Genomic DNA, 17,229 nt, shown 5'->3' on the forward strand with positions numbered 1-17,229 from the left:
GGAAGTAATACAACATAAACAACAAAACTGGGATCATAACAATGGCGTCGCCTTGGCAGTCTGGAAAATACATGGTGCTAATGCTAACCCACCATAATGTGTTGTTATCAAGTGGAATTGCTAACAATGACCAACAACAGCTAACCGAGGTACAACTGGTATCCTGACTTGTACCGGAAAGCGGTATTAAATTTGAAATACACATCAAGAATAAAAACATAGTTGACAGAGAGCAGCAGTCTCTAAAGTATTAATTGACGGGAGATGTGACCGTTGATTGACAAACTGTTAGCTGTAGTCTTTGTCTCTCACTGCCTTGTACGGCGTTTTACGTATTGGCCTTTTTACTTCACAGCATCTCCTTCTCCCGCCCACCCTCCCTCCTCTCCCAAGTCTCCCCAGACGGTATGAATCCATCTCTGAGCGAGATGAGTTTTCCCAATTACATCCTTTTTTTCCCCCTTGTTCCTTCGTTAGGAGGCCTCGTTAGTCCCGTGTGATGCTTATCAGTGATTGATCACAACCATCAGCCTCGTGTCCTGTCTCACATCCTCCCGCCCGGAACATCAAGAGCGCAGGGCCTGATAAACGTCGCTGATAAACTTTGAATGCGGTGTGATTACTGGGTGGTTGGGGGGGGGGTGTTGTCTTGGAGCCGTGCCAGGATGCCTTATCATTAGTCACTATGCATTTTGCCCACTGAAATCATTTAGGAAGCCGCAGAGCAGCCGGTGACGGAGCTCGCGTAACGGCGTCGCCGCTTTTTACCTGGGGGAAATAATACAGCCGTGAACAGACATTAAGCCACATCACTAAATTGAGGTATTTGTTTGTCATGCGTGTGTGTGAATACCGGCCCTAATGGGACACTTTAACCTGTCCATCACGCAACATAACGGGGAAAGCAAAGGGCTTTAATTAACGGAGCGGATCCTTATCGTCATGGGAACAGATGTGATAGGTTGCTCGTGACGCGTTTTGCCACCTTGACAGGTTTTAGAATTACATGGTGCGAAACAGCACGCACACACACACGTGCACACACACTTGCCGACACGCTGTGCTCCCATCAATTCGGAGCAGACATTTTGCCTTGTCTTGACAGAGCTTGAGAGCCTTACATGTGTGTCCAAGCAGATCAATAGGTGCTCACTATAAAAGAAGGACCCGGGCGTAAATTAACACACCGGGGAGTTGCCAGAACAAGACACAGGCACAAGAATCATCAGGGGTGTTATTTCGACAAACACACCTCAGCTGCCTGAGTAGACAACAAGTGGTCGGGGGTGCAATTTGCTGCACTACCTTCCTGTTTAAGAGAGTAGCTTTCTTTAATGTGATAAGCAAAACGCTGCGTTCTCTTTTTTTAACACTGGGTCCACTATCACAAGTCAGTAAAGTCGCCGTAGGCTGTAAAAGAGCAAATAAAAGCCTTCAAAAAAAACATGTCACCATGCCTGGCAGGTTTACTTCACGTGCATCTATTATACATGAAAACATTGTTAATATAGGTTGTAAAAACACTTTACACGTGCTATATTTTCAAGAGCGCCGTGCCGCCGATCCTCGCCGCCGGCTAAATGTGATTACGGTGATCTAACGTGTCATCATCCCTGTTTTACTTCCACTTGTTACAAACTGCTTTAGATAAAATGTTTTAAATATATTCTTTGCCTGCTCACGAAAAAGGCTCCGACTGCACGGCTCTGATGGGAGCACGAGGGGAAGTCAATGCGGTGATGGAGACGCATCACAACAGCTTACGTATTTCAATGCACCGACGTCACCAATATACAGTATACTGTAGAACCAGTGGGACCGCGTGCAACAAGCTCTCACCTCTTTGCAATTAATGCAAATGAAAACAGTCTCAAGCAGCACAGATTTCGCAGAGAATGCAACAGCCTGACATCTTTGTTGACGTTCAAAAAACGCTTCACATTACAAGGCCAGGTTTCCATCCAAGTGTGCTGTAGCAAAACTGCTGATGAAACTTTGGGAAAAAAAAAGTGCCGCCGTTTCCACTGTCCACTTTGGTTTTTACAATTACTTATACGCTTTTCCAGTCAGGTGCTATAGAAAAACCGTAAGAATGAACACAGGGCTTGGCCTCCATGGCTGTGTCCAGATTTAATATGTAACGTCCTCTGGGTCGAATTTAATAACAAAGAAAACAGAGTTTGTCTTTTTCGTATGCTAATGCCTACAGTGGCTTTTGTACTGTTAATAACACTGACGATGGTTAACATCTCATTGCCTTCTTCCGTAAGAATAATCATTCAAGTAGCACTTTGAAGCAATGTTTTCTATGAATGGGCCGCCATTACATCTCATGTACATATCAATATATCCGCCATTGTGGTGAAGTGCATAATGTCAGCTATTATTGCTAACCCACAACCACTGTTTATCTTAAATGATATGCAGCTTCTTTTTCTTCTTCCTCTTCAGGCGTATTAGTGAATTGTATTAGTGGCAGCCGTTTACTCAAAGCATTCAGACATTGCTGCATTTTTTTCTCTTTTCGCCGCCCTCCACTTACTTTCTGCTCACGGTGTGCTCCGTAGCAGGGATTAAAATGTTAACGAAGTAATGAACACGACGCGGTAAACGCACTGTTCGCTGAATCTAAACCCCTCCAGCCTCCAGGCAAAATCACGACGCTCCACTCCCGCTGCACGCCGTTTACATACCATGAACGCAGCATGGGTGTTCACCACGTACAGTCCACATGTTCACAAAGACAATTAGGTTGATTTTTATTTTAAAAAAAAACCCAACAAAACATGAACTTTCTAAATCTTCCACCATCACTCCCAGGGTAAATGATTAATTAAGTGCAGCCTTCTCTTGCAGGGCGTCGGCTCTGACACACACAGATACACACACGCAACCAATAGACCCTTTAGCAAACACGACTGCTTAGATGCGTTTACAGTACAGACAGTCCCTGTTAGACTCACACACACAGGCAAATATATGCACACAGACAATAGCCTGCAACTCCCCTCCAGCCTAGCAGGTAATTGCTGTCTATGGGGGGACAGGTGCTTCTACAATAGAGCGCCAGTGTCCAGGCAGGCTCTATTCAGCCCCACTGTAATTACCTAATTGAAAAGCTCGCAGGGGAGAGAGAGAGAGAGAGAGAGTGTGTGTGTGTGTGTGTGTGTGTTCTGAGTGACAGAGAATGTGGAGAGCGGGGAAAAAATGAGAGGAGAAAGGAAAAGATAAGCTCTGGGGTTTTTGGAATACAAAAAAGCTATATACTTCACACCACACACAACTATACGCATACTCACATATTCATACACGCACACATATATGGGTCCATGGTGCCATTTTTGCACCCATGAGCAAATATTCGCGTGTATAAGACCACACGCGAGCACTCACTGAGGTATTTTGCGAATCAGATCGCTCCCGGGGGTAAACATTGTCGAGCCGTGATTGAGGCATGGAGTGAAGAGGAGAGCGGTAATGGGAAATCTATTGTTGCACGATGAGGATGCGGGGAGGGAAGAGAGGAGGAGGGTCAGGGTACGCTGGGATATGAAAGCGCCATGGTCACTCTCATTTCTGCTGTCAGCCCCTCTACCTCCGCCTCGGCTTTAAGTTTCATACGGGATTCATTGGCAGAGTGAGAGCAGGAGGGGTCTGTGTGTGCATGCAGTGCCTGTGTTCCTATGTATTGTGTAATGTTTAAAATGTATTAGGAATATTATTTATTTAAAAAGTTGCTGCAGCGTGTAGTCTTCGAAACTTTTTACACCATGTACATCCTCTGAAAAAAATAGCATCAAGTAGCATAGACCTACATGTGCTGATGTGTCGCAGGTGCTAACTGTTTGGACTGTTTTTGAGCCTTTCATATGCTTCCACTTACTATCCTACGTTGATGTATGTGCTCTCAATGTGCAACAACGTGACTACGTAGCAGAACTTACAACTAAGGATTCTAATGAAAATTCTGTAGTATTTTGATATTAACTGGATGTTTTTAAATTAGCTTATTTAATTAAAAAATGTAATTTGTGACCTGTAACTTTAAAGAAACACACTTAAGGCAATAGTTGGTAAGTTTGCCTTTTTGCTTTGTTGAGGAGAGTAAGACAATTAGATTGACACCATACTCATGTGTGCACAGTTAATATGTAGCTTTAGCCAGCAGCTAGTTAGCTTAGCTGGCACAACATCTGAAAACAGGAGGAAGCTGGCTCTGTCCAAAAGTAACAATATGCTCCTAACAGCATCTCTAAAGCTGAAGTGTAAAAGATGTGTTCTGTTGTTATGCTGAGTGGCATTGTAGCCTTTTTTATAACAAAAAGATATCAGAGAGGTATCAAACTATTTACATAAGAGCAAAGAAAGCTGCAGTTAGCTACTATGGTGAAATGCTGCCCCTGTTTATAAGAGGTATGAGTTCAACAGGTGGCACATTTTTACATATGGCACCTTTAATAGTAAGTAAAAGTAAAAATTACAAAAAGCTACAAAAAGTTAGCCAGCTGCTGGTGGTAGCTTCATATTAACTATTGAGAAAAGAGTATCAGTCTTTCCATCATCAGTCAATCATGTAGCTCTTATAATTAGCAGATCTAGGTGCTCAAACCAGTTGAAAACGTCCCTATTTTGTTGCAAGCAATAACTCGACAACGCCACACGCTTGACAAGACAATCCCGTCTTGTTATTGTCCTTGGATGCATCTGTTTTTACTGTAGCAGCCCTGTTTTGGCTCTTATGTGTGCCTGCGGTCTAGTACAAAGCGAAGAAGCTCATATCCCCAAGGCTAGCATTTGTTTGCACAGACTCACACTTGAAATGTTCGGAGGTGAGAACTCCTGCAACACAATCCATCTTTGAAACCTTTCTGTTGCCATTTCTTGAGCAGTGCAAAAAAAAAATATGAGCGCGTTTGATGAGCGTATTGGGTATTTTTGTATTCGCAGTGTGGTTTTGAGTGCCCTTAGATGGGTGCAGGAAAGAAGAAATCGGGCATGAGAAACTGGGTCAGACACTGCAAGTGGATTTCAAAGGCAGATTTCTTGGAGAAATCATGTGAAAAGGTAAGAATTTTGGGGAGTGCAAAAAGTGGGGAAGGACGGAGGATGGCACGGCAAAATGAAATTACTAAAGGGAGGTACGAAAGAAAAGGAAGGAATGTGCAGACAAAGCAATTATGGACACAAACAAGGACGAGGTCTACATTTGGCCGGAAGCCTGATAAAACGGTGGGAGATTCCAGAGAACCGGCTCCTCCGTGCGAGCGGCGAGATTTCGCGGTGAGCTGGACAGACATCCTTTGGCTTGGCTCCGTGGCATTTGGCGCGTCAAGCCCGGCAAACACAGAGAGAGAGAAAGAGAGTGAGAGAGAGAAAAATAAGCTGTTAAGTAAATAAACCAATCTGCTGAAATACCCGTCACTCCCCCTCTCTTTCTCTTCCTGTGACGTGCCCAGTGAATCGCTGAAGCACATTTCGGTGTCAGCATGAGCAAAGATGTCATATTCCATCTCGCCGGGCATCAAACGTACCCCGGAGTCGCAGACATGTAAATAAGACGTGCGGTTACATGACGTTTGGTTTTGTGGGGAACGTTCGGGCCTGTGTGCCTCCCTTTCGTTCTCTCATCTCCTACAGCTGTGATGTGTAGACCCTATTACAACATGTAAATGACCCCCTGCTGTGCAATCTAGGAGTGAGGTATGACATCCATGCTCAAATGCGCGAAGCAGAAGTCGTATAGTCTATGAGTGACTGTGTGCGCGCCCTAGTCTGTGCGTGTGATGCGTCTCAGCCTAATGCCTCCTGCTCAAACATGTGTGCATTATGCATCCATATTCTGTATGTGTGTTAGATTCAAGCTGTCAGAATCGGACAGATGCTGTCTTGTCTCGTTGGCAAGTCACATGAATAAGAGAGAATTCTGCTTTAGATCAAAGCGGAGATTCACTATAAATGGCACGTATCTACCAGCAAGGCTGACACTCTCACAGCCCGTATTGAAATAGGTTACACTTTAGAACGGGGCACGCTCACAAAAGGACTTCTGATGGATAATATGCCTTCATCGACCAGCAATAAGCCACTAATAAGAACCACTGTGGGTTTTGAGCTCCGGTGGACACTTTGCTCCGGATGGTCTCCAGTTGTCAAAGTCCCCTCCTTAGAGGTGCAATATGTAGGAATTTGCCACCTGTCAAGTCCATATCCCAACAGAGGGCAGCATAGCACCAGGGTAACCGCTAACTGCAGCAAACTTTAGCTGCTGTTAGCTAGTGAGCTCTGATAACCATGTAGCTAGCTGTCGTATTCGCTGACTCAGGCCCCACCAGGAGCTTTGAGTAATGGAGGAGTGTTGGTGCTGTTTACTATCGGACAAGTTGGGTAGGCACTAGCTGACTAGCATGCTAACTTAAATGGATACAAATTCCTAACTAAAAGATATTTTTATTTGGTGGCTAAAACGTGTAGCTCAGGGCTACGTTAGCCACTGCTAGCATAACACAACCAAATCCCTGACAGAATTTTGAAGGTTGAGTTGCATAGTGGGTGCATTCAATGTTTTGGTGTCAAAAGTTGTGTATTGTGTTGCAGAGATATTTATTTGAGTTGGCATGCTAACCAGCTAGCCTCAAACCATCTTGTACCTCAGGAGCCGACAGTCTGATTTTTAGCACAACACCAACACTCCCCTGATGCTCCAAGCTCCCAGTCCAGGCAGAGTCTGCTAATATAATACAAGTAAAACCATTAGTCACAAATTATATTTTAAAATAATATTTGTAACAGTATTATTGGCTAATTGTTTAAAAATAACAAGGCAGATTGCTCGTTCCACACTCATCAGGCGTCTGTTTATCTTCGAGTCGCAGATTTGTTTTAGTTCAATTAGTTTCTCCACTTTACATGTCGGGTCTCTCTCTGCAGCTCAGTCTGTGCTTTCATTCAACCATTTCAGATTTCTCCTCTAGACTTTTTTATTAGAGGTAATTTGGTTTGATCAGTGAATACAGTTAATAATTAGCCTCATATTTTATTCACGGTGACACTGTAGTCCCATTACACGGTGCTGGTATGTGTGTGTCTGATCTTTCTTTTGATGACACCGTTTTCAGGTCCGACCGCGTTTTTCAGGGAAGCTGTATCCAAAAGACAGAGCTCCGGAGCAACCGAGTGCCCTAATTGCTTTATTGGCTACGACAGCCTTGTTCTTGTTCTTTTATCACCAACACACTCCATCAGTCCTTTTCTCTGTCCTCCCACTAAACACTCGTCTCTCCTCTTCAACGTTTTGTCCCACGACAATGGAGAAAAAGGGTCGACCTTACCTAGAATCCATTTATCTTTTTCTCCATCACGCATACATACGCATGCCTAATTTATTCCGTCTTGTGCCCGGTTCTCCCTCATCTTCCACTGTCTGACCCCGCACTAAATGCCGGAGGTCACATATTTATTTTGAATAGTTTCTCTTCCAGCCTTGATGGCACAAAAGAAATAAAATCGGACTTATTTATTGCCGTATAAAACATGGGAGTTTCTGGAAAATGAAACCTTGGAGGATGGATGATATTGAATTTTTCAACATAGTGCTCATTTCAAGCCCATTGTCTCCCTCTCCCTTGGGACCTGGCCTGTTACATGTTGCATTTAAGCACACAGGTCAATAAAGGTAATTGATAAGCTCTCATATGGATATATAGTGATGAATGAAGGATATTTCTGTGGCAATGAATCAAACTTCCTCAGGAGCCATAAATGGATGGTTGTATCCTCCGCCTAATGGGAATAAGCATAAACTCATTCCCCATAGTCAATGCCATACAGTGTCACAGACAGGCACCTATAGGGCCGCGTTATTGGTCCATCACTTACACTTTATGAGCACCTCAGAGCTGAGGCGGAGATGGTGTAGCATTGCTGGTGGCTTAGTGATAGATTATTGGCAAGCCCATCGATCTGCCCGAGAAGGCGATAGAAACAAAGCATCCATCTTCTTCAGCTTAAATCTTTATAGAGGAAAAGATGCTTTAAATTGGCTTAAGAGAGAAAGAATTCATAATGGTCAATTTTCAGTTTGTTTAAGTTGTTTTGTTCACATTACAATTATTTCTTTATTATTATTCATGTATTTCTCCCTCAGGATATGTACTGTTTTTTCACATCCCCTTCACAATACATCATCTGTAATCAAAAAATGTTGCCCTCTGGTGGTTAATGTAAAAAAAGTTCAATTTTATTGTTTATAGCACAAGGACATATAAACCAGTAAACACATCACAAAATATAGCCGACATTACAAACATACCAACAAAGCACTGATAACAACAATTTGATTTCAACCCTAAGTGTTTAAAATACATTCAACGGTTCAGAACCCGTCATTATGATAATAAAAAAGAAATACTTTGGCATCAGGAGAGAAACTTGTAGCTTATTCACATGTTCACAGCAATGCATGCTGTCTGTACTGCGTGTCGTAATCTTACGATCACACAGGATTTTTAGCATAGCTGCGTGTCTAGACTGACACAACATAACCTTTTTAAAAAGGAGTACATAGAGATGACTCAGTAGTGTTCATGAAACATAAGGAAATATACGTAGACTGATATCATACAACATATAAATGACCTTTTCTCAGTGGGAGTGACACATGTATATGTGAAAAATACACTGTGTTAATCACCCTGTTTAGCTTGATTTATTTTTATTAAGGTAGCCTGTGTAACAGATAAAATAACAGTACTCTGGTAAAGTTCATATGCACAACCCTTGCCAAAATCACAAGAGATATTTTGCCATAAAGCTCTTGTTGGTAATGAAGTGGTTTCTAAAGGTTCAAAGTGGCCCAGTGCACACGTCTCTGATATATGGGCCCTGCTGAAAGCCTTCGTCCAGCTCTGATATGATTTTGTCTCTTTTAATAGTGTGTTTCACAAGGTTCAATAAATTCTCCAATATGGAAAGTCAAACTTTTACACATCTTTTGTGCACCATGGTGAATAATGTTCAAGAAGAGACAAGATGGTTGCTTGTTTAGAAAAAAAACAACAAACCCAAGTTGTCGGTAAAATATGAAAAGGGAAAGTCTGTCAGAGTACCTGGAAAACAAATCCAAGGTTATATGTGTAGTAAATATTTTCCTACACTAAGTTCTACAAGGCCATCTGGCCTGGAAGTTTCAGCACATTTCAGGTATTCACATCACACTCTTACGCAGAGCAACTTACAAGAGGTGAGCAGTTTTTAGTCTCAGTCTGAGACAAACTATCTTGTTAATGGTTCATCGAAGTAAGCCAAAAGCTTCATGCATTAGTTGTCCACAAAGTAGTGTTTGCATATTTTGACAACTCAAAAAGCTTGTATCTGTAGTGGTTATGTTTTTGTTGTATACTGGTAAAAAAAAGCCCTGCTTTAAACAGCAGGGTTCAGCTGGCAAGATTAGAAGTAAGCTGTTTAGTTTCTTGCTCGAGGACGAATATGTATGTTCTGACCACGCTTGTAAACGTTCGGCTAAGGCACAGTGTCTTTCTTGTCGGCCTTTTAGCCCAATCACTGTGATACATTTTTGTCATCGTCCACTCGGGGCCTTCCTGTTGACGTCTGCCAGGCTGTGCGCCAGTTTCTTGGTGAATAGCGGGTGAGTTTTACCGCAGTAAGTGTGTGTCGTCTTCATTAGTTCCTCCTCTAGAGGTTCTAGCAAAGAAGTCACTGGATCTGCACCAAAAGAGTACTGAAAGGAAAAAACAAATTCATTGGTAAGATTTAAAAGGAGACATATTATGCTCATTTCAAGGTTCCTAATTTCATTTTGTGTTACTACTAGAATAGGTTTACATGCCTCAGGTTTCTTAATCTTCTTTTCTAGTTTGTCATTCATGTTGACTCAACATGATGCATACTAAAACTAAACTGCATGTGACTACTGAATTTATGTGATTAGATGGATAATCTAAATGTACAATAAATAGTTAAAGGCAACCAATCATAAGGAATTTCTGGAATGTGTATTTACACACATTATGTGCTGAAACAGAGACTTGTTCTGACTATAAAGGCAGGCTCATATGGTATGATGGAGACTGGTGTGTATCCATCTGGTCTCATGTTGCCAAGTAAGATGCCGCGTACCAGTGTGAGGTTTCTTCACAGAGCGGAAAAAGACGGGGGTGGTGTTGGTCTAAAGGTTGGAGGAGTGGGCTCCAGAGCTGAAAATGAGCAGCTGAAATCCCAAACTGCTGTCAAAACTCCCCCGAGGACGCCTCTCAACCCCCCACTGTTCCGACGAAATTGATCAGATTCCCTCAGTAAGTAAGCAAAGTGGTGCTTTGGGCAGCATTTGTGCTTGGAAGATATCTTTCCCTCGATAAATTAAAAACTAAATCCGCGAGGCATGCCGACAATTTGGGACTCCAAATCTAATCTGATCGGTCAGTCGGGCAAAGCATAAAGAAGCCCACGTTGTTGGAGTCAGTTTTATGCTATAGGCTTACCGTCCGGTGATAAGAAGGGATTACAGAAGAAATTTCATGTCTTTCCAATAATGAAGGAGCCTTTACAATGCTCCAAGGAAATCAAAGGGGAATTACCATTTTTTATGCCAGCTCATTTGCTTGCAGTTGGGTCCCTGATATTGGGTCACAAAGAGAATGGCGTTTTTATGAGCGCACCCACATGTACACACACCCGCCGCTCATAAAGTTGCATTTACAGTTGGTGTATTGATTTTGTGCGGCTGATGGGGCACTGTTAGTGTGCAGACTCTGACTCTAAACGTGCCATCGGCTGTAAAATTTAACTGCTGCTTCCCGGGCTCAGCCTCCTGGAGTGGAGGGAGGGCGGAGACGCTTTATGATGGACAGACCGCTGCGGTCTGTTTAAGACGCAGACGGGCAGACAGACAGGGAGGAGCACTTCTGCTTGTACTACCGTTTCTTTGTTTGAAGATGCTGGACATGGACACTTCTCTAGTTTATTAAGACTACTAACTTCTGTGAAGAAACTTTGTATGATTAAGATGACTAGTGAGAAGTTAAGAACAGATGGATACAGGGCTGAAATACTTCTGTTAATCTATCAGCTGATTAACAGAAAATTACCACCAATTTAGATAATCAATGCACAACTTAAGTCATTTTACAAGCAAAAGTGCTCATCATTCACTAGCTATAGCTTCTTAAATGGAAACCTCAACATCAACGTGAAAATAATTGATGCCCAACATAAATAACATGATTATCAGCCTTCGTCTTGACAATATGCTTCATTTTTAGGGATGAGTCAGACAATTTTACCTGTGTTTCCCACACATAACATTTTACTTGGTCAGCCCACTCAGTTACATTGACTGCCAAGTATATTTGGCGACCCCATTATATAGACTACTTTTTTAAAAAAAGGTTTTATCTGTCCACAACATTGATGCCATCCACTATCGATTAAAAAGGCCTAAGTGACAATCCGTCCTCGGTTTGCCAGTGAGTGTGCCTTAAGATGGACAATGAAAGCATCACTTGATAGGCCTAATGTAAGCTAAATACAACTTTGTCACAGTCACAGTATATAAACCAGGTTGGCAGTAGTATTTCTGATTTAAAAATTAAGCAAAAGTGCATCTGAGTCCTTTGTCTGGTGCCAGTTTTCCTCACTCGAACACTTTCATTGAGCTGCCAATGTAGCACTGTCCTGTTATTATTCATTCCATAACACCATACACATTGCCTGAGGTTCTGCTGCAGATGAACCAACAAGAAGCGTATGAAATGTGCAGTGAGATTAAACACACAGAGGATCAATCTATACACCATCCTCCTGGCAAACCAGACTTAATCACATATCTATGAAAGTATCAATACCTACACAGACTATTGGAAAACTGTGTGTTATTGCCTGCTGTGGGGTTTACTTTCCCATGTAGCAGCACAAACAGCACAGGTACATGTGTGTCTGTAATTGATCCTGTCTTTTAAAGCTGCAGTTTTAACTGCAGGCCATGGATCAGGTATGGATCAGCCATCACTCTGATCTACGTTCAATGCTTTGTTAATAGGAAAGCAATGGGACTCCCAATGTTGATGGCTTCATTAAGTAAATGCCACTTGTGTCGTCAGTATCATTACAGAGCCGGTAAACAACCCATAAAACATCCTCATGGGGGAAATTAGCTTTGACTCCAACCTTTTCAAAATGGTGGAGATCTGTGTTCCTCAATGTGGACAATCTGTTGTCGCTAACACTTAGGGTGTTTAGGGTCAGCACCAATCCAGAACCTCATCTGGGAGGGTGAAGAAACAGTTCAACGGAGGAGAGCAGGCGGGTCACTGGGGTTATAAAAGGGCCCTTTTCATCAGATGCTGCTCTAAATTACACCTACAAGCCTCTTTTTTTTCTCTAAACTTAAATATACCCATGAGACTCATAACAGGGTGCAGTTTTCAGTCACCACCCCAGATGGAAGTGTAATGCAATTAAACCTATGATCATAACAAGAACGCAAATGTTTCCAGCTAAAAGAAAGTCAGCTGTGTCTTCTGCTAATGACTGATGCCTTTTCAGATCTCCTACTGTTATTACCTGCCTGTATGATGTCTGTGGGTCTGGGGCACAACCTTTTGAAGCCTCAGGGGCAGACACTAAAACCTGTTAATATTTTAGATTATTGACTTTTTTGGGGGGTTATTAAAGGTAACTGTAGATGAACTGCACACATCGTAATAAGTCTTGTTATCTTAATTTAGTATTCAATTGTTAAAGGTGAAATAGATCACCAAACATACCCAGATATGAAAGATATTTTCAAGAGCTTTTGTATTTTTTTCTTTTGTGAGTCTGTAATGAGCTGGCTAAAATGAAGCATAAAAAAACTATTAAAAGATTAATGGAAGTGGAGTTAATTTTATGTACTAGGTGTGAGTCTTGGTAACATTAAAGCAGATAAATCTTGGCACTTGACGCATCAGTTGTTGGAGTCCAATACAGCCACTTGAATTCTTTTCAGTCTTTTTTGCTCAACAATGTAGAGAGTTCTGTATTTTTCTTTTGATGATTTTTCTGGCCTGGACATTGTAAAAGAGGCCTATACTGCATTCAGTACCTGAATTCACAGAACCTACATAAGGACTATTGTATTCAAGCATCTCATAACACAAACATGCATGCCCACCTTTCTTATGGCCTCGTAAACAGCCCTGAAGGCAGGCTGTTTGCGGTCATGGTAAACCCCTCTGTTTCCATGCAGTATGTAGATGCCGTCTTCTTCAGCAGATGCACAATTACTGCCGTAGATACAATGATCTGGACGATAATTCCACCGGCACGGAAACTCCAGCAGGCACTCTGGGAGTGGAGGTAAACAAAGAAAAGCTTTAATCAACATATTATTGCAGGCGAGGCTGCTCCTGTAATTTTGAGAAACAAGAGGAATAATATAGAAATTGGTATAAGTAAATTCTCAATATCATTTATGAAATAGTTTTTCTAGCTAATGGTTTTTCCCCTTCTGTTTGGCCTGATTTTTTGAGTCACCAGCCACCCCACTGGACTGTGCAGACTTACCTGGGTTGTGAGAGAAAATGATATTGAGAAGGTCCTGGTCTCCCCAGGTTATGTTGAGTTTGTACTTCTGAAGAAGAGGCATCAGCAGCTCCTCCCAGCGCAGCCCCACAGATGTCATGTCATTCTGTCAACATACACATGGATACAAAACAGTCAAAAAGATGCCTTTATTTTATGTCAGCTGTTTGACAGGCTCAAATTGGAGGCCTTTCTCAGACCTTAGTGCAAAGCAATTGCAGTTGAAGGAGGACATCTTGTGGACAAAAAACGTATTACACTGCTACAGTAAACCAAACATGACTGACTAGTCAAATGTCAATGGTCAGTCCTACCTTGAAGAAAAAGCTCCTCATCCTTGTCATGTTCATGAGCATGACTCCTGAGTTGATGCCCGTCCTGCCATAGAAGGGGTGTCGGGCAAAACGGTTGTACCAGGCAATGCGGGGCTCCTCGTGCTCCGGGGCCATGGCTGCCAGCTGGGAGGAATTAAACTGGGACAAGAACTCCCACAGGCGGTCTACAGGCTGCAGGAAGAGGATGTCTGAGTCAACATACACAACGGATTCCACGTCCTTTAGGATTAGCTGCAAAGACAAAGAAATCACTTAATAATGTGGACATTCTCCATTGTTTGTGATGATTCTTAGTGTAGTCTTAGTGTTTGTTCTGCAGTTGCTGTCATGTATGTATAAGGTGAACTGCTCTTGAAAATATAAATATTCTCTTTTTTACATATTTTAATCTGTTGATGTTTAACTATAAATTCATACCAAAAGTGAAGTTTGTGACTTAGTTTGTGACTTGGGAGATTACACTGATAGTTCACATCTTATTTTCTCTCATTTTCCCAGACACGGATTTCCTAATCTGTTAAGTTTTGTCTTTACAAACAACTTTGATGCATCTTCTCTTTATTTGTAACTCACAGGTAAGAAGAGTCTCTGAGAGGCGCAGGGTTTGAAGAGTTTCTTCCACTCTGCTGCGTTCTCACTGGGGAAGCTGATGGAGTAGACTGTATAGTTGAACTTGGAGTGAATAAAACCAGGCCATGACTCCAACTGGAACACAGATAAATATTGAATTGCATGTACAAATACACAGAACAGGATATGGTCAACACACAAACTTAAGCACACTTCCAAATATTTGTAACTCACAGCTTCCATGAAACTGGCATGAAGCTGATCTTCAGCAAAAATGTGCAAGTAGATGTGCTTGATGCTGAAAAGCACAGCGGACTTGATCATGGTAAGAGTCTCCTCGAGCCTGTCGCCACAGGCCACCACAGCCAGGTGCATGGCAGGATCCGGTCTGCTCTGCACGCCGCCACCACCCGCCTCCAACTGACCCTGCTGACGCATGATGTACCTGAGAGAGAGGATGTAGAGATTTCAGAATGAGTAAGACCTAATAATAATAATAATAATGATACTGCAGTATGGCATGAACCATTCTTTCCCATTTGCATCCAGAGGGTGCACAGTTTGAGGGTCTTTGTTTTCCATGAAGCAAACACACACTGCAGTTTTGTCTTATTTGCAAAAAGGTGATGAATGACATCAGTGTCAAGCCACCACAGGACATTTTAACATCAACTTTATACCATTTTAGTTAGTAGACCAGCCCAGCATTTCACTGTACATACTGAGAAATATGAGTATATAAAACATGAATCCTTGAATCGGTGAAGTTGTTTGACGTCAGTTCAAACTATTATGTGTGTACTTCTCAGAAATTATAAACAAATTTCATAAACATATCTAATGCTATGATACCTCAAATGTGGTTATCAAACACTATCAAACCAAGATATGTACATTTACATAGAAAGGATATATTACAGTTTAACAAGAAACATTACTATCCAAAATGACAACAGTAAACTTTACAGGGATTTAATACAAATAAATCACCCAAACCATCGTTTTCTGTATTATGTTCTGTTAAAAAAAACTTTTAATATCTGCACATATCAGACAAAATGTATGCAAATATACCTGTGATATCAGTATAAAGTCGACCTTAGCAAAATACCAAATCACTTTGTTTTCAGCCTCTCAAAAGTAAGACATGGCTGCTTTCCTTTGTACTATGTCAAAGTAAACCCTTTTTTATGTTTCAAGCTTTGAGAGATATCCCTTTAGGCTTTGAAGAGCTATTTTCTAGACCTTTTCATAGACCAAATAATTAAAGTATCTAATGAAATGTTACCCTATCATGGCTGTGGATTTTATCTCACTGGACCCAGCCTTGCCTGCGGTCATGATACTAGTTGCCTCTGTGAGGGATTGAAAGGCAGACAAAAACTGTGGTCTCTTTCTTTTGAACTTTACTGGCCACACCTCCCATCTATCCCCCTCCTCAAACACTGACACAAATAGTCAGCTGTGAAAACAAAACAAAGCAGAGTTTGCAACTGCATCATACATTTAACATTTAATTACACATGTCACTTCATATGAGATACACATTTTCTATACACCTTTTTCGATTAAATTTGGCTCAGTGTGAGGCTGGTTTGGACAGTGGGAGACACGCTATTCTTTACAACTTTAATGACACATCACTTAAAGGTGCAAAGTCTAGTTTTGGGGGAATACATTGTAATCTGAAGAGAGAGGTCTTCACTGACTGATTCGTATTCCTAAACCACAAACAAAAACTCTCTTTGTTTTCTTGACTTAATACATTGAATAAACAAACTAACATTCAAGGACAATACAATTTCCTGCTTCAATATGTTTATACATGGCGGACCCTGCCACCTCTCTAGCTTCAAAACAATGTTCTAAACAGCTTGTTTATGCAGTTATGGTAAAGATGAATGTTTGTGAGTTTGTAGTATTATGTTTGTCATTATTAATGTAAACATTAAAAGTCTTAGTTTAATTTCCTTCTCTAAAACTACACAGATCCCCTATAATCTAGGAAAAATCAAGAGGTGCTGTTCTTGAAGTCTCACCTGTCGAAATCTCGCGTCACCTCTAACTTAAACCGTTTCATTACAAACCGTTAGCTAGCTGTTTGTATACGTTACGTGTGTCATGGGCCGTTCGGTCAGTCAACGTCACATTCCTATACATACAAGTGTGATACAGAGTTCATTTCTACATCTCTACCCACACTCAAAGTATTAAATGTTAATTGTTTGGTCTAGTGTAATCTGTTATGTTAAAAAAAAGACCTAAAATCACAGTCCTACCTATTGTACCAGTGCTGGCTTTGGGGCCCAGTTTTGTCCGCGGCCCCTCGCCTGCCTCCGGGGACTCTCGGTGGGCTGAGACCCCTCTTCGGTCCGTTCCCACCGACCGGCGCGTCCGAGTAAACCAGCTTACTGTAAACAAACAAGCCCGAAAACACGGCAAACACTGTGCACAGCAATAGTGCACGAATGTAACGCCGCATTATGGAGTTTGTAAACGCAACTCGGAGCTAAAGTCATGACACACCATCTAGCGTTCATCAGGACTGGGAAGCTAGAGGCTGCTGGGGCGGCGCACTTCCGGTCCAGGTTTGGAAAGTAAAAGTGTTATCAGGCGCTGCGACTGCGCCCTCTGGCGGCCATGTTAACACCCTGTGGCTCTTTTCACCACACTCATTTTCAAGCTTTGGGAATAATACAGTAGTTGCTTTATTTACAAACGAGAGACAGAGACAGGGAAGACTATACAA

The 17,229-nt window shown here is 41.9% G+C and overlaps 1 protein-coding gene and 1 long non-coding RNA gene across 3 annotated transcripts; one reads left to right on the plus strand and one right to left on the minus strand.

Annotated features, from left to right (window-relative positions):
* The first annotated feature begins 503 nt into the window (after positions 1 to 503).
* On the plus strand, positions 504 to 8,008 carry LOC119032735. The gene is made up of 2 exons (XR_005079022.1): positions 504 to 6,741; positions 7,116 to 8,008. It is a non-coding gene; the product is annotated as an uncharacterized LOC119032735 (long non-coding RNA).
* A 200-nt stretch (positions 8,009 to 8,208) lies between these two features.
* On the minus strand, positions 8,209 to 17,069 carry gxylt1b (glucoside xylosyltransferase 1b). 2 transcript variants are annotated; one of them, XM_037122228.1, is made up of 7 exons: positions 16,760 to 17,069; positions 14,715 to 14,925; positions 14,484 to 14,615; positions 13,890 to 14,081; positions 13,558 to 13,681; positions 13,166 to 13,338; positions 8,209 to 9,736 (listed from the first exon to the last, which is right to left on the minus strand). In XM_037122228.1, the coding sequence occupies exons 1-7, from the start codon at positions 16,960 to 16,962 to the stop codon at positions 9,575 to 9,577; spliced, it is 1,197 nt and encodes a 398-aa protein (XP_036978123.1). In that variant the 5' UTR covers positions 16,963 to 17,069; the 3' UTR covers positions 8,209 to 9,574. The 2 variants fall into 2 exon arrangements, with proteins under 2 accessions (XP_036978123.1, XP_036978122.1); XM_037122227.1 differs by having other exon boundaries at positions 13,890 to 14,141; positions 16,760 to 17,068.
* Positions 17,070 to 17,229: the final 160 nt, after the last annotated feature.

The sequence above is a fragment of the Acanthopagrus latus genome, chromosome 14, assembly GCF_904848185.1.
Source record: "Acanthopagrus latus isolate v.2019 chromosome 14, fAcaLat1.1, whole genome shotgun sequence".
Classification (NCBI taxonomy): domain Eukaryota; kingdom Metazoa; phylum Chordata; class Actinopteri; order Spariformes; family Sparidae; genus Acanthopagrus; species Acanthopagrus latus.